Source organism: Anas platyrhynchos, chromosome 3 (genome assembly GCF_047663525.1).
Source record: "Anas platyrhynchos isolate ZD024472 breed Pekin duck chromosome 3, IASCAAS_PekinDuck_T2T, whole genome shotgun sequence".
NCBI lineage: Eukaryota > Metazoa > Chordata > Aves > Anseriformes > Anatidae > Anas > Anas platyrhynchos.
This window is the reverse complement of record NC_092589.1, coordinates 3,283,221-3,301,127: the sequence shown is the minus strand read 5'-3', so window position 1 is coordinate 3,301,127 and position 17,907 is coordinate 3,283,221. Positions and strand designations below refer to the sequence as shown.

The 17,907-nt window shown below is 37.6% G+C and overlaps 1 protein-coding gene across 1 annotated transcript in view; it reads right to left on the bottom strand.

Annotated features, from left to right (window-relative positions):
* XRN2 (5'-3' exoribonuclease 2) overlaps positions 1 to 16,305 on the bottom strand; it is a 50,890-nt gene extending 34,585 nt beyond the window's left edge. The window contains exons 1-16 of the mRNA XM_072035192.1: positions 16,137 to 16,305; positions 11,646 to 11,773; positions 11,452 to 11,563; positions 10,131 to 10,242; positions 8,991 to 9,049; positions 8,822 to 8,911; positions 7,822 to 7,894; positions 7,668 to 7,718; positions 7,201 to 7,358; positions 6,717 to 6,791; positions 6,490 to 6,623; positions 6,272 to 6,329; positions 6,079 to 6,186; positions 4,957 to 5,001; positions 3,645 to 3,776; positions 1,681 to 1,796 (exon numbers count right to left, since the gene is read on the bottom strand). Coding sequence (XP_071891293.1) covers positions 1,681 to 1,796; positions 3,645 to 3,776; positions 4,957 to 5,001; positions 6,079 to 6,186; positions 6,272 to 6,329; positions 6,490 to 6,623; positions 6,717 to 6,791; positions 7,201 to 7,358; positions 7,668 to 7,718; positions 7,822 to 7,894; positions 8,822 to 8,911; positions 8,991 to 9,049; positions 10,131 to 10,242; positions 11,452 to 11,563; positions 11,646 to 11,773; positions 16,137 to 16,211 — 1,526 coding nt within the window. The 5' untranslated portion in view covers positions 16,212 to 16,305. The remainder of the gene's footprint in view (positions 1 to 1,680; positions 1,797 to 3,644; positions 3,777 to 4,956; positions 5,002 to 6,078; positions 6,187 to 6,271; positions 6,330 to 6,489; positions 6,624 to 6,716; positions 6,792 to 7,200; positions 7,359 to 7,667; positions 7,719 to 7,821; positions 7,895 to 8,821; positions 8,912 to 8,990; positions 9,050 to 10,130; positions 10,243 to 11,451; positions 11,564 to 11,645; positions 11,774 to 16,136) is intronic.
* Positions 16,306 to 17,907: the final 1,602 nt, after the last annotated feature.

Here is a 17,907-nt window from a genome sequence, read left to right as displayed (position 1 = left end):
AAAGAATCTTTTCCTTGCTTCCATTTCAAGCTGGTTGACCAGTACAGGGATAGTACTTATATTCAACCTGAGCCAGCTCAAAGATGGCTCAAACTGATGAGGAGGTAGAAAAAACAAGGGACATGTTCAAGAGTTTAAGACAAATAGCCAGACAAGCAAGGACAAGAGCTGCTTGTGCTGAAGTCTTTAAGGAAAGAGTCAGGAACATCTGCAGTCCATGCAGAAGACTCTCTGAGTTCCCTGGCAGCTGGATTCCTACAAGAGCTTCAAAATCCTTTCCGTAAGATGACAATACAACAAACACCCAAATTTGCTAGCTGACTAGAACTATTTGGGCTAGTTTTAAAGTCATTCTAATTACAAAAGGTATTTTTGTAAACAACTTCTGCATCCAGTCCACTTATGCATTCATTTTTACTTAGTAACCTGAAAATGATTATTTTAAATCTATTTCCACCCTCATCTAAATACAACTTGATACAAATCACACTTTTAAAAGTCTAAGAAAATTCATTTGTTCAACATTTCCCAATACAATGAAAATCAAACAAGTATTTTTCAATCAGAAAAGGATCTAAATAAATATTCTGAGCTATAGCAGAACTAAAAAATTGCAGATAAATGTAGCATAACCACTGGCTTGTCAGTACCACCTTTGTGAAAAATTTTACGACTTACAAATCCCCACAATTCACTCATGCTAGTTGCTTTAAAATGAACAAATAAAACACTGTTAAAGCTTCTTTTAGCATCTCTGCTAGAATTCAAATGCAAAACATGACACTAACATTTATTCTGATATTAGACATAAATTTTGCTTGACCAATATAGAAAACACAATGACAAAACCCATTCATTCAGATCTGCATATATAATAAATAAAATAGGAATGACAGCCAGATTATCTTACTGGAAGATCAAATTGGCTAGATGCAACAAATGTCATGACAACACTACAGTACACTAGTGATCAGTACTTCACAATGAAGTAACCCTTTTTGTTTTCTCATGACTAAATATGTCCCCTGGCTCAACAGAATACAATATCCACTGGTTGCATTTATCAGGACAGCAACTTCAACAAAGATTACAAGGTCTTCACCCTTGACTTAAAGGGTAATAGCCTGATTTAAACCTTTGATAAATTTACACTCACTGGTAATTCACTGTCAGTTAATTCTATTCAAATTCCTATCCTTTAATCATCTAGGGAATAATATTTTAAAATTTATTGCAGCCAAAAATGAGCTTGCTACTAATCAAAGATGGAGGAATACCTATTGCGATAGCCAAAATAAATAATGCTGCACATGCAAGTGCAACTGAATTTTATGGGTTAAACAGTTCAAAAATTCAACCTGAAAACAGAGGCATTCAGCTCACATAATCAAAGCTGAACAGTGGATGTCTAGCCAATCTAGCGCATGGTCTCAAAGGGAGTAGTGGCTTGCAGGATGAAAACCTGCGCGCATACTAATCTAGATACTTAGATTTAACAGCTATAGCTTACACATCTCACTGGAATTTACTGAATATTCTAACCCTCCACATTAATTACCGCTGGATAAAAAGATCATAGAAAAGCATCTGAAGGCACTGCTGCTCTAAGCTAAATGGCATTAATTAGACTGCATCTATTTCAGCAATTTGCTAACAAAGTGCTACAAAAAATGGCTTCACCTGATATTATCCTCTGGCTCAGGTTCACTGTCACTATCTTCAGCTTTTCGCTTAATTCCTCCTGCCGGGGATGGGGAGCCATCAGAATTGAGACTGGTATTTGGAGATGAAGTTGTCTAGGGTCATAATTATGACAAATAAGTGTGGGGGGGGAGGGGAAGGATTTATTAGACATTTTAAATTCAAGTTAAAATTAACAGCTATTTGATAAAGAAAAATCACACTCATTATTTTAGTTCCTCAAAAAATCACGGCAACACAATCCTTAAGCTATGAAGCCAAGCAGCAAAAGAAAAGAACACATCTTTCTATTAGAAGGCAGGCGCTGATTCATACAGTCAAAAAGTTCATTGTATTTTAGAAAAAAAAAAAAAGATGAAACAAACAAGACTATAAAATGATAAGACATGCCACTGATATATTCCAATTTTGTAATACAACTGTTGTCTTTAGTCCTACAGCTCATGTTACAACTTCATTTTACAGTGACAGTGAAAAATGCATATGCAGAGTACCATACAAATACTGCTTGTAATTCAAAACTGGCAGAAATACTGTTTTCTCACAACTGATCCTTTGACCTCCTTTCAAATTTATGTATTTTAATATGATAGTCTTAAAAAAAGTCAGCCATTTTCAGTTCTACAAAGTGAAGATAAATAGCTGCAATAAAATAAGAATTGGCATTTTAAAAGAAACCTCAACAAGTACATAGATTCCATAAAAGAACTGATTTGCTTAACCCATGTGCAAAAGTTTCAAGATTAAAAAGGGAAGAACAGCAGAAACTGTATTTTAAATAAAGCAAATTATATTTATTCAGACTTAAAAGACAGAAAGTAAATCTTCATGATGAAAAGAAACTTTTCTCAGAAATACGTTCAGTATTTCAGTGAAAAATTATGAACAGAAAGAATATTAACTTTAATAACAATATAACAATTGAGACCACTAACAGAGCATTGAACGTATTTCCAGTTACCCATCGCCTTCTAATACCTTTCCAAGGTATTAGAAATTAGGTATTACCTATATGTGTACACAAACATACACGTACTCTTTAAAAGTGATCTAGGAGACAGATGTTTATTATTGAAGACTGATTTTTTGTTTAAAGCTCTTGCTAAAAAAAAGGTACTGAAAATTATTATTATACTAGAAATTCTGAGAACTTATTGAAATATAATGGAGACATACAGCTCGGGGGAAAAGTCATGGTGGGGAATGACACCATATTTTGTGCACACACTGGTAAATGGCAGCTTGCATCTTTTTTCGTACATACTGGTCTTTCAGTTTCCTGATTAAAACAAGTTCTTTATACACACATCGATCGCTGAAACAAACAAAATGCACACATTTTACGTGCATTTCACATACGCCCTCTCAAGCATGCAAGTCTGGACATGAAAGAACAGCTTCAAGCTATACCTCAATAATTCTCAGCCTGTTTTACTATTTCTTCACAGTGCTGAGAGGCAGGAAGTCCCAACAGAAAACTAATAACCAAACAGGTCAGAGTGCAGAGATGTCACAAATTCCAAAAGCAGTAAACAGAAAATATATGTATTAAAAGAACATCTCCAGCTCAGGGAATCAGTTTGTGTCTTGCACAAAACTACTGATGAAGCTTCTAAAACTATATTCTCAGAAGGTTTGACTCCACAAATGCCAAAGGGGTTTGCTGAGTAGTCACCATATTTGATTCAGATGCATTCACCCCACATCTGCATTCCCTTAACTACTTTATGAGCAATACTATTTCAAACATTAAAATAAAGAACACAATTTTATTTAAGTAGTCTCACAATGATTGAGTATTAAAAGCCATTTCTCTGAAAAATACATATTTCTTGGTCCGCTTTTCAAGATAACCTGACAGGTTAGAGAAAACTTTGTCCAGAATTACACAGGATATGATTATTTTCCTTTTTATTTATAAATACCTTTAAACTTCTACTTACAGAATTCGGTCTGTCATGCATTCTCATCTCATAGGCAGCTTGTCTAGGGTTACTGATTGCTTGAGGACTGGATCGATTTCCCAGAGCTTGAGGGGAAAACTGACCGCCGGGAATAAAAGCAGGATGATCCCTCTAAAAAATAAATACATACTGGTATACTGAAAAAGAAATGTAATCTCCACAGCAATATGGTCATGTCTCAGAATTTTCAGATTAGTACTTTACATAAACAAGCACATTTCTCTCAGTTCGGTTTAAATTAGTTATGTTTAACAATCCTAGCCAGACATAAGATGAGACCCTAACATTCCTGTAATTTATTAATCTCTTTCAGAAAGAAAAACAACAAACAAACAACATTTTTGTTGCTAATGTTCTAGTTGGGCTGAAAGGCAGTTTTTTTGGGAAGTGAGATTCCATCTGGCTTACTAGGAACATTGTACTCTTTGTATGCAAAGTGCATAATCTCTCTCATTCTAACAGGGATAATATGAAAATACCTAATTTAAAAAATAAATACAGAATACTTATAGTACTCTGAGTACAAGTAGGTATATCGTGCACCTTGAAAATTTTGGAAGCTGCACTTACATGAATACCCTAACCAAGAGCAAACCTATGTTGAACCAAACATACCATAACCCATTTTAAAACTATCAGAACACTTCATGAATAAAAGAAAACTCAGTATCTTTCCAATCACAATTTTAAAGAATTCAGTTTACATGGATCAGAAAGGGCAAATGTTCCAACAATAGTTAATGCTTCTCTATTACATTTATGAGATATTTGGCAACAGTGACTTACTTGCAGGCAGAATGGATAGCTATAAGTTTGGGGTAAGCTTTTTTTTTTTTTTTCTGTTAGAAATGTGTCTTTAACCAAACGAACCAATTTAACACAAACGGGTATACATATTTAAATCTAAACTCTTATGTTATACTCTATCTGCCTAAACAATAGGGTTGCTGAGAAGACTTCTATCAAAACATGGAAAAGCAATTCTTGTACAGTGTTCATGTTAAAGCATTAAGTCATCATGAAAGAGCATAACTGTGTACACTTGAAGGACAAAACATACAGGTATCAGCCAACATATTCAGCTCTCTCCTTCCTTCCCCTTAAGAAACCCGTAATACACAATTCCTTCAAAGCCCCAGTTTGCAAAAAGCCACCAAAAAAAAAACAAAACACTAAAAATTAGTTTACACAGTCGAGAAAATGTCATGATTACAATTGCAGCTTCAACATATTCTACAGTACATATTTTAATTCTTCCTAAGTTTCTGCATTGTGAAAGAAATCAATTTACCTTCATTCTTTTTTTCTTTTCTTTTTGCCGTCTTTTGAAGTTATCCTATGTAAAGAATAAAGAGAAATAAAGTCAAACATACAGATTTCTTGGAAAGATACTATAATCCTTTACCAACAAGACCATAACGTTTAAGTAATGTTCTGAGTAAGATAAAGATCAGTTCTTTTATCTGTAAATCCAATGGAAGTGGGCTAGAAACTTCTACCTTACACTGAAAACCTACACAAAAAGGTGAAGAGTAGCTGCTTATTCAGAGCCCCATAATTTTGATTGATTTATATCACCTACTATGCTTAGGTACTAGACTAAGTTCAAGGTGACATGAAGGTATCAAAGGACTGTAAGTGGTAACACATACATAAGCTCCTTGTCTGGACTTGAACAGTTGCCAAAAAAAAAAACAACAAACAAACGAGAAAGTTCTAGAAAGGGGAAAAGATTAGGCACAAGGAAAGATCTTGAACCAAAGATACTGAGAACTTGAACAACAAATCAGCATTTTTATTTCAAGAGTAGCATAGCCTGGGGTGATTATAAATAAAACATTTTGCCAGCACTGGCAGACCATTTTTTGACTGGATAGTAAAGACAATTTTCTTTATCCTGTGCTTAATGAATACACTGCAATTAAAATACATGTGCCAAAAATGGCACAGAAAGTTTGCAGAGGCAGACCAAAAGACCAATAATTTCTGAACACATTTAAAATGGCAGGAGGTGCTGCAAGGCAAGAATGCACTTTGAACTATTATTTAGTACTCCACCCCTGCCTGTTGCTTGCTCTTCTACAGCTTGCAGCAAAGTACAGAATAATTCCTTGTTTAGGTTTCACAGCAGCTATTCAAGAAGTTCCAGGCAGTAACAGAACTCACATACAGTTTTCAGTTTGCTGTTACTTGGGATAGCAACCAGAAAAACAGGTCCTGCAGTCCAGGAAAAAGTAAATCAACTGGAAGCACTCGACTCATTTTCAAATACGGATGAAGTCACTAGAGATAACAGGGTTTTTTCATATTCTATTAGAGAAATGTCACAGCCTAACAGAAGTCATGAAAAAAACAAAACAAAACAAAACAACAACAACAACAAAAAACTCTTATAATGTAACAAGAAAATTACATCATCATCTTTTCTCTTTTTGAAAATACTATCTTCAACTTCTCCAACAGCTAACATGATCATCTGGACTCGCTGCAGGTTGACAAAACCACTTTCTGTGAGGTAGCCCTGTAAAATACAAAATAAAATGATTAAAAACCTAAACAATTTTTGTGGTAAGCACCCAGATATTTAAAAAAGAGAAAAAAATTACCCCAGTTTTGTGCACCACATTTTTATATATGTTAACCAAGCGATCAATTGCTCCCTCCCTAAAAACAAACAAACAAAAGCATGAGACTTGACATTTAAAACCACAGTACCTATACTATATATGGTATACATATGTATACCATATATATATACCATATATGTATATGGTATATATACTTGTACTATATATACAGAAAAGTGAAACACTTTTGTGTATACCTGATCTCTAAAGATGGCAGATGAGGAAGAAAGTCATTTCCAACAAAAAAGCACATGAAGACCCAGTCGTCAACACTTCTTTCAAAATCAAAGGTGAAAGGTAAGCTGGCCATAGTGAGTTCTCTTTCTAAATACTGCAACACGCACAAAAGACATCAGAAAATTTTGTGCATAGAGTTTAAAAACATTATTTATACAAAATAGATGTTGAAACTTCATCAACATACCTCTCGCAAAACACATAATCGGATGAAGATAAATTCTTGTTCAGAAGTAGGAAGACTGTCTGCAAACTGATCGTGCTACAGTAAAAGGCAAAAGTTGCATTACATCCAAGCTCACTTTAACATTTATCCAGCTCAGTTTTACACTTTACTCTGAAAGGAACTTAGAGATAAGCACAGGTTCTCAAGTTCTTATGCAAGAATGTATCTTGATACTTTATGTATCTGTTAAGTGACTGATTGCTTTCTCTCACCAGTAGGAAAAAGAAAGCAAACCAATACAAGTGAGGAAGTTATGTTCCACATAGTATTTATAGGCTACAGAACTACAATCTTTATTTATTAATATAAAAGGAAATCCAGGTAATTCCAGTAACATAATTTGTATTGACAAATTGCAAAACTGACAGCAAGAATAACTTGAGGATCTCAACACATACATTTGGTTACAAATTAGAAGAATTTCTAGAAATATCAAAATTCTTACCTTGCCTTGTTTTTCTCTAGGCAAACCTTGACAATCCTTAACCTCGTGACCCATCTGGTTACAAAGAGCACATGGCTTGGGTTTATTTGGTTTGAACTCTTCCCTAATTATGGTGAAATTTGGTTCATGTGTAGCTAAACCGAGCATAATTAGATCAGCTACCGATCAAAAGAGAAGAGTAAAATACAATGAAGGATCAACAGTTTCGCTCTTGAAAAAGAAAAAGCCTTAAGTCAAATACATTCTAATTTAAGCAAGCGTGAACACAAATACAACTAAGTGAAAGTTGGCCCTTCAGTCTCATGGACAGGGCTAGATCTTTCCCCAAGTATTACACAGTTTTTGAAAAATTAACAGATTAATTAGCTTAGGTACACAAATACAAATGAAAGCCTAGACACTACAGCCCAACTCGTTAAGCTCCCTTATGTTGTTTCTTGATAAGACATTGCTAGCCATGAACTCACCATCAGCCCCACACAGACAATGATGAGTATTCGGGTCATGGTTTGGTTGAGCTATACAAAAGAAAATTACATTTAGCGAACCAAAGTCATGTAAGACAAATTATTAACAATACCTTAGTTTAAAACAAAACTATCACATTTATTTCAAGTTTACCTCTTTGTCTTCTAATATAATCCATGATTTTATGTTCTCCTTCACCAGGAGCACTAGCATCAGACAAAATTACCTGTGAAAGATTTACAGATTAGGTAAACAATTTATGCTGTCACAGTTAAAAAAAAAAAAAAAAAACAGTTTTTATACTGAATCTGATTTACAAATATCTGAAATCTTAATTTGTAGTGTAAAATAGAATATTATGATATAAAAATAAGTTATTTAAGAGTTTGAATGAATAGACCTTCATTTCCTCTACTAATTCTAGGATGAAGCTGACAAGTTGATTCAAATACCACTGAAATTATCACATCATTAGCTCCTTGATATATTATTAAGGCAATTGAAATAGACATTAGGGTTTTAAAACCTCATGTCTGATGGAAAGCATTAAGTCAACTGCTCTCTAATTACAACACTTTTACAGTCAACTTATAGAAAATAAGAGACCACTGCATCTGCATTTAACTATTCTGTCCTCTTGTACAAAGCAGCAAACACAGGGCTGTTGTCAGAAACAGAACTCGATGTGGGTGGAGTTGTTGAGGAACTAGAGAGGAGAATCTCAAAGTCCAGAAAGCATAAAAGTTGATCGTCTGCTGTTGTTCATCATTAGAATAATAGGGAAAATGTAGTCTGAGGTAGCAAACAAGTTAAAAATAGTGAAAAGAACACAGATACGGTGGATCTTGACACTTGTCCCCAAGATGACAAAGTATTCCTAAAACACTGTCTCCCATTACATCAAATTGTAGCTCCCCATATCAAATCTTTTCATTGCTCTTAAATGAAATCAAAACAAATGGTGCTTTTAGATTGTATTATGCGTTTCACCCTAATATCTGAAGTCCAGAAAAATGTGCAAGTTTGCCCATTATTAATAACAACGGTGCCAGAAGATGAGATAAATCTGTTAAATTTATACTCTTCAATCACATCCCAACATAGCCTGATAGATCACCTAAATGTTCCTTAAGTACGAAATTGTGAAACTTACTGTCAAATTTTTCCACCCTGGGTCACTGTTCAAACGGTCAGCAATGTAATAGCGGAGACATTTAGCAAGATTGTCCATAAACTCAGTTCCCTAAAAAGTGACGGAAGAAAATAAATTAAGCCATCATCCAGACACTGGCAATTGCTGGTTAAAGTGCAAGATTACTTACTGGGGTAATACAGTTGCTGTCAAATCTTTCTTTCACTTCTTCTGGAGGAAGAATGCCACCTAGAGCAATAAAGACATTTTATCATGCCAAAATGTTTTGAATGTTCGATATTGGTTTACTTCTGTAAAAACCCTGAACGCTTCCCTGATAACAATTAACACTTAGTGAAAAATTACTTTGTTTCAAAACAGCTCTTACCATTACATTATCTTCATCTTAAAATACGCTACTAGTACATGTATAAATGTTGCTTGTTGCTTCAGAGAAGCGAGTCCACTACCTATTCTAGTGAAAATCGTGAAAGAAGTCTCAAGAAAACTGAACTTGCTAAACAAGATAAAACATTAGGAAATTTTCTTACTTGTTCTCCCCTATGTTTCCACTATCTATTCACTTGGGGTCCCAAACAAGGTTACACCAACTTCTTTAATCTCTGAGCTTCATAAAGGGCCTTCATAGTCTAGAAATGCTACAGGAAAAAGTGTTAAAAGTCTTTGTCCTCCCTTTTTTATTTCTCACTTAGGTTACACAATGGCCCTCTCACTTGGAATATTCATTCCTCCTACACAGTCACATGAATTAATTTCTCCAAACCAACCAGCATGTTTCAGTTACACACACTGCTTTCATTCATGTCATGCTACTGTCACTCTTAAGTTGTGCTTTGTTCCCTTGTTGAGTTCAGTTTCCACTCTGACAAGTAACTACACTTGCTTGCCGTTCATTCATTATTCCTGTGCCGTACTATTTTCACGTGATCCCTACTTTTAAGCTGTGACTCCTTTTGTTAAGCCCTACGATATGGATTTCCTTCCATTAAGAGTTTTGTTTAGTGTCCCACTACTACATTTATCCCTGTTCTTCTGTTCATTCTTTTTTTTCCATAAAAAAATAAATAAAAACACTCAACACAAATCTATTTCAGGCAGGGGGACAGAAAAACAAGATGTCACTCTTCTTTTATCTTGGATATTAACTTTGGAAAAGAACAGATCCATCCTTCCATAGGTTTACTATACCCTTCTTCTTCTAGTAAGGCACAGATAAATATCCAGGGAGCAAGACAACCCTTTTCTAACCTTTACTGAAACACTCAAAACCAAAAAACATGAAAAACGTCAGATGTGGTCACAGCCTTACCTTTTGCCAGAATTTCTTGTCGTATTTTTTGCTTCTCTTCAGCAGCTTCCATGCCCTCCTTTGATGCTCTGAATCTTCTTGACCGCTGCTGATTCATTTTTGCACGAGGAGCCTAACAGGTACCACAATGCTTCAGTTATTGCATCTAGCCAAGTATTTTCTATCTTCTGGTTGTTTCTGGTTTTTAAGACAAGTCTTTTGAAACTGGGATTCTGTTCTCTCACTCCCCTGTCACCACTACTAACACTCATATGGCAGGACAGGGGTCTGGACAATTTTTTTAAAATACATTTCTTCAGCTTCTAAGTGAGGAAATCCAGCAGTATGCACATCTCTTACCACCATCTCAGAAATGCACAGTGCTCAAGGATTCAAAGATTCCTTCACAGAACAAATTAACCTTGCAGGGCCACGTATCTGAAAATAATTATTTATTAAATAACCCTTTTTCCGAAAATAATTTTGTAAAATTGTATTCGTAACTCTTTTGCAAATAAAAAGACTATAGCAGACGGTACTTAGTTATTACTTAACGCAGGTATGTTGGGGTTTTTAAAAGGATACACCAACATTTAGCTTGGATCACTTTTATAGAGACAAATATCTCACTAATTCCTGCACTTGAATGCAAGTAAAAATCTTGCTATTTAATAATGCTCATCTTACCTTGAAGAAACTGCAAAGCCTAGACAAACAGCCAAAACTTAGCAGACCTACCAGAAGTCTACTAGGGTATTTTGGTGTCTTTCACTGAGACAACACAGTCTGGATAGAGATAAATTCAGTAAAGTGAAGGTTTTACGAAAAGGTGGCATCTTTCATCAGACCAACTGATATGCCAGGTGGGATAGGGAAAAGGTATGGAAAAAGATAGTCTCAAATGTCCTGGTAAAGCTAGCCTGTGAAACACTCCACAGCATGATTAAGTCACTGCCTGTTTCAAGTGCATGTGCTTAAATGGTTTTCTGGTCTTTCCCTTTCATCTTTATGCAACAAGACTGTTGCATAAATCATTACTAAAGCCACAGAATAGAGGAAGATAAGAAATAGTTGCAATGTTCCTGTCTTATGGAATTTTCCTGCTTTGTAGAAGCAAAGTTCTAATTGCAATAGACTACATCAGTTAGTCTAGGTAAATCCACAGACAACAAAACTCACAAATGGTTTTAAATACCCTCACCTAAATCTAATTAACAGCACGTTTTACTTAATAGTTTTTCATTTTAGGAAACTATTTCATAAAGGATCTTATAATAGCAGATGTCATCAATCCTAATGCTGACAACAGCTATTACCAGGAACTATATATATCAATACTTACTACTCCGTCTATAGCCATGTATAGAAGTCGTCTTGGTCGTACGATGTTGAAAATCCTGTCAATATACTCAAAAATCGCAACCATCATTTCATCTTCATTTTTAGGCGCTGGCCTAAAACACAGAATATTTCATTTAACACGTGAAATGCTATGAATAATTCCTATTTACAGATAGATACAAAAAACTGCCTTACTTGTCTTCTGGATGTGTACAAGGGTGAATTATACCATTCATGTCCAAATATAGATTATCAAACTCAACCTCATTAGGGTTAGGCTTGCTTGTATCAATTGGAGCCTTGACACCATTGCATTCTTTTGCCTGTGAAAGCAGATGAAACAATTATTTTAGTACTCAGTTATGGAAGTTGCAAAAAATAACCAACTGAAACACTAATGTACGGACACACAAGAGCTGACTACTTCAGGAACAGTAGAAAAAGCCAGCAACAAACTACCCACAAGATAATTACCTGGAGTATCACGCTTATAGTATTAAAGAGATTTTGTTTTAAGACCTTTATAAATTAGCATGACCTGAAGGCATTATGATGAACTACAGCAGAGCTGGCTCATACCTGTTGATTAGCATGTATTATAAATATTGTTTCAAGAAGTTTCCACACCTTGCATTTTCCAGGAAAATAATTCTTTTTATCACCAGAACCATACAGACTCCCTCAAAATGTAGTAAAGGGATTTCAAAGTTTCTAATATAATGCTCTAAAGTTAATGTGACAACAAATGTCAAAAATCTTCTTACTTTTAACACTCAATTTTCCAGATGGACACACGTAAAGAAACTCGTACCATTGTCTTTCCCCACTGCAATCCAACATTTAATTCACAGACACAACTGGGGAGGGGGAGGCAGCCAAAACAGTGACCGCATATTGGAGTGAAGCAGATGACATGACAAGCTGATGCAAGTAACAGTGTATCAGTACATCCTGATGAGCAAAAGAAAAGAACATTTTCTTTTCCCCCAGAGTCTGTTATACATAGAAAGGAGATCCCAGCAGACAAAAGTCACCATTAGGGATATATACATATTACTTTTCCTGTTGGCTATCAAATGCACTGAAGTGCTCAAACCTCTGAATTCTTGACTCTGAGTTTGTCCATGGATATATTTGAAAAGCTAAATAAATCCCCGTCCTTACTTCCCACTTCTGAAAGTGGGTCAACTTTCAGCTCTAATGCTTCTCTTTCTTTACGTTAGTGCATTTTGTACTACGAGGCTGCTACATGCCAAACATCAAATTCAGTGTTAAACAATAACACCTACAGCCATCTATGTTCTGGGAACTGTTCAGTGTTCTTGAATGCTTGCAAGAAACTAAGTGTGGTAAATCCACGAACACAGAGAAAACTAATCTCAGCTGAACACCCAGGAAGTAATAAATGATCCCACTACTCAAGGAGAGGCGGGGTCAACATAATACCAGTTTATTTTATTCATGCCGGCACGCCAACAAAAAGCAACTGTCTTGGCAAAGAGAACAGCCTCTGTAACCAGCCCTGGGCAGAGATCAGCACTGACACCTATCATACCTACGTGAGCACTCATCCCCTTCTCTCAAGAAGTCAAAAAAATAAACTTGGAAACACGGGTGAGATCCAGTTCCTCTGTTCACGGTGGATTAGCAATCACATTCAATTCTGATTCCTCGCCACACTTCTTTGTCAATAGGTAGTTAGCAACACTCACAGCAATTATGAGCAATTCTGCATTATCCTTTTCACAGTACTACAGCAGAAGGTATAAATCACCAGACTGAACACCAGTAACATCAGGGAGCGAAGAGAGGTGAGTGACCAAGATAAAGTCAAATGCATTTTTAAAGAAGTCATGGCTGGAAAAGGTTATAAAGTATGACAAAGTTGGAATGCAGAGTACTCTAGAACAGCTCGCATTTCATAGTGTCTGTTTTTATGTTAAGGCAACTATCAGAGAACTACATGAGGCCATGAGGAAAACTGGTTCTCCTATTGAGGTGAAACCCATCGATAGCTAATGGGCAAGCATCAAGTGCTTCCTCTTAACCCCCACCCGCAGACTTGCTGCTCTTCTAATAGTACTGAGCTCCCCACATCTCTAGGAGGGAGCTCCAACCATTGCATTCAGAAGCTAAAACCCACAGGCCATAGCACCAGTTTCCTTACAGTCTTCCTGCCTAGAGTAGGAGCAAAACTAGGTGAACTTATTCCAGTCATAAAAGGCAAAAGTTAAACCTCCAAAGTCTTTATTCAGCATTTACAGTTTTCACAGTTGAAGAAGTATGCAACATCGCCAGTGCAATTTTGCTGATTTTAAATAACAGAACACTAAGTACACTTCTATTTCGTGTTTAAGACATACGAAGTTCATGCTAATTCACATCTTTCTTCTATCATTCATTCAAATTAGTCAAATTCCTACAGATGAAATCTTGACCACTGTTTGGATCCTTCAGAATTCAAAAAAAGCATGTTAGCATGTTACTGAACTTCTTAAAACACAAAAACACCCTTGGCTTGAGCAGAAACTACTTGTCAAGTGGAAACACTATACCGCAGCTTATGGCTTTTATAAAGTCACTCTGGGCAACCCAGACCTACATTTCTAAAAGAAGAGTATTCATTCTTACTTATATCAGATAACAGGACAAGCAGCTTGTCTTGCTTCTACTTGATCTTTCATCAAACCTCTTGCCAAAGCTAACTGTGACTCAGAAGATATCAAAGGCTTACAACTATGTGATATGGAAAATAAAATTGCCCTCTCCACAGATCCTATTTTCAGTCTTAAAGGTAAAGCAAAATAAGTCTGATCTCTTTTAGATGGCTTCAAAAACCATTCAGTTTTCATCTGCATACTGTTATGTCAGCAACTTTGCCATTACATGCTCAAAACCGATCAGCTTTTTAATGCAACAGACTTAAGTATCTGGGAGTGATATAACTAAACTGTTCACTTTTAATCTACAGCTGCTTTTGAAATGACTGAAAATAGATCTTCAAATATGATACTTTAGATGCAGATTGAATGAATTTGATTAAGGATCTCCTAGATTTTATATTATCTTCAAGATCTTCCTCTTATTCTTCCTGCTCAGCTTAAGAAAGATTAATCAGATTTAAGTAAAAGGAATGATCTAGCTAGGTAAGAGAATGAGGATCAACTGTTTAATATTTCAGAGAGAAGCTACCAGGAGGTACAAAATTTATGATTAGAAAGATTTCAAAGCAATCCTAAAACACACATAGGAATGATTACATTGTGTGAGAAATTTAAATTCCTCTATACTAAGACAAACTACAGCCTCTACCTGCGGTCCTAGTCAACTCTCAAATTTATTACAACTTTTTACATTCATATATGGTCATAAATGTGAGGTATCCACGAGCCATCCTAGCTGTAAATGCAACATGCTCTTAAGTTGGAACAAAGCAACACAGATAGAGACATCATTGTCTGAAGCTTCCACTATTGTCTATCTATTTGACTCAAAAGACTTGCCATATTTTTCCCTTTTCTTTTAATAAAGAATGTTTGCTGTTATAATTTGGATTATTAGAAGTAAAAAGACGCACAAGAACATACTCCAAACACCTCTGCACACGCCTTCACTTTACCTGGCCATCATAGCAATTCTGATTAAATAAAGGTCCGACTCCACATTACACACTTGCCACCTACTTTCCCCAGCACGTGCAAGCATGCAGCGCTGTCTCCCTGAGCCTGCATCCTCAGAATGGATGCCATCTGAGATGGCACAGAAAGCCAGACTTGGCCAAAGTGGCCACAGCCATCACTGCTGGATGCCAACAGCCTGTTCTAGAGAAAGCATTCCTACAAGCATCTCTTAAGCAATACCCGTCAGCAAACAAACCACCTTTTTTATAGCAGTTCCTCAAACCTCACTTGTGCACCAGTCACAGATTCATTTCTTCCAGCTGCAGGTAAAACCGCCTTCACACCTAGTGCTAAGGCAGGCTAATAAGCCGTGTTGGTGATAAAGAGTAACTCACAGTTTTAACTGTGAAAGAGCTGCAGCATTTCATCAATGCAGACGTATAACACTGTTGCCCTGTCTGAACCTGAAAAGCAAGAACACGGTGACTGCAACAAGAGCTGAACAGTAACTACGATTTAACGGCCTGCCACTCAGATACACTGAAACCTTGCTTACGACAAACTGATAATGTACGAAGTCAAAAAACGGTATCAACACATAGTTTATCACGTTTTTCCTGCACATTTCTATCTCCCTCATGGTACGGTAACTCTCAGATAAGAGGCGCATCTCTCCCAGGGCAGGGCAGGATGCAGTGCAAGCCACAACACGAGCCCAGCAGCAGGCTCAGGAGTACAGATCTGCGTTGCTCTTGGATGCAGTCACAACATCTGGTGTTGATGGGTTATCAAAAGAAAAAACAAAACAAAACAAAACAAAACAGAGAAAAGCACAGGAGGCTGCAGAAAGACCAGTAAGTGAGGGAAAAGACTCACAAAAAAATAAAATAAATAAAAATAGAAAGACCTAAAAATTATACAGCCGTAAAGTTATTTACAAAAAAAAATAAAATTATACAGCCCTCAGGGGGCGCTCAGGGCGGCCCCGCGGCCCCCGCCGGTTACCACACAGCGCGGCCGCCACGGCCGCTGCCCCGCGGGCAGGCCCCGGCCCGTCCCGGCCCACCTTCTCCTCCACGCAGCTGACGATGATGGAGGGGTACTTGCGGCTGAGCCATCGGAAGAAGGCCGGCACCCCCATGGCGGCCCGCCGAGCCGAGGCGCAGCCCTGCCGAAAGGAACGGAGCGGAGCGGAACGGGCCGGGCGGCGGCGGCGCTTCCGGGGCGGGGGGCGGCAGCGCCGGCCGCCATCTTGGGGGCGGGCGGGCGCAGGCGCGGGGCAGGGCGGGCACTGGCCGAGCTTCGGCTGGCAGAAAGCCGTGATAAAAAATAAAAACCGTTGGAAAAAAAAAAAAAAATGAAAAAAAATAATAAAAGCTACTTGAAAAAAAAAATAACTGAAGCTGTCTCTCAGCCTTTCTGCGGGGTGGCTCAGGCAGAAGACGGATGATAAAAAGGGTCAGGGAAGGGCTGCTCCTTCAAAGCCAATGCTGCGGGGCTGCATGCAAGTTTAGTGAGACCCTCCGCTTTTTTTATTCAGAATAAAAGTTGGTCTTTTTCACCTGCAGGAAGAGAGGAAAGCACGGTGAACTCAGTGCAGGTCAGCCAAGCAGACTGGCAGGAGGGCAGAGGCTGCTGCACGAAGAAACCCCTTCACCACATTGCGCCCACACAAGCAAACACTATTAAGTTAGGTGCTTGATGGTGTTGAAACGGAATTAAAGCTTCAGATACTAAAAGGAATTAACATGCAGCAGACTTTGTGCGCCGCTACCTATCCTGCAAAGGTCCTAAAGCAAAACTGCACAACTGCCAGCACGGGAGAGCTGTCTCCCACAGAACATGCTGATGTCTGTATGAGCAGGACAATTCCCAGCCAGTGTGGAGGCACAAAGAGGACCGTGCCCTCTCAAGCTGAGGCGTGGGATACCCCCAAACAGCAACATTTAGCTTGTTTTTGGAACCTTCTCCAACTATTTTTAGTGCGACCTGCATTGAACACTAGGCAATAAACCCCAATGTACATAGGTCAAAATGAGCCAGTCTACAAGGAAATGTCATATTAACCCTTCTCAAAACAGGAGTTCATTGGAGCTCTGCACATTACCTGAGTGCCCCCGCAGACTATGCCACCTCACCAGATGACAGCACCTATCCAGCTTTTTTTTTGCAGGCACCTATGTGCTAACTTGTTTCTGTGGGCGTGAGCTGAAGTTTGGCCTCAGCTCTGTACGGCTGTGTGGATGTGACACACAAAAAAGGACATAGCACTAAGTCATGGTAAATACACAGCACACTTCTTGTTATAGTATTTTCCGTAGATGAGTGGCATGCTGATTTAAATCTGTTCAAGCTGTATTGATTACAGTCCTGCTGTCCATCAGCATCATGTCATCATCTTGGGGCTGCCAGTATGACAGCTGTCAAGGAGCTAAATAAAGTTGACTGGCAGAATGTTTTGCATCTAATGAGTCTGTGCACAAGAGTATAATAAAAAAACTGCTCTGGAGGAACTTGCTATCGCTTAAATACTGAAAGAAAGATATTGCCTTAGCAGAAACTCCCAAAGCCATCTGTCATCTGTCATGAGCTGCATGTCTGCGGCTGAGCTGGACTAAGGGAATGGAAAGCACCAGAGACTAGTGATGGGTGCCTTGTATCATGCAAGGAGATTTAAAGTGGGCTGACATCAACAACCCAGAATCATTCAAAGAGCTTAAAACTACAAAGGCACTGCAGATTTGATGCAGTGTTACTTTGCAGTGCAGCCTGCTAGAGAGGCTTTTCCAACTGAACTTCAGTCTGACATTCACTGGAAATCATGTAGCAATTGCCTG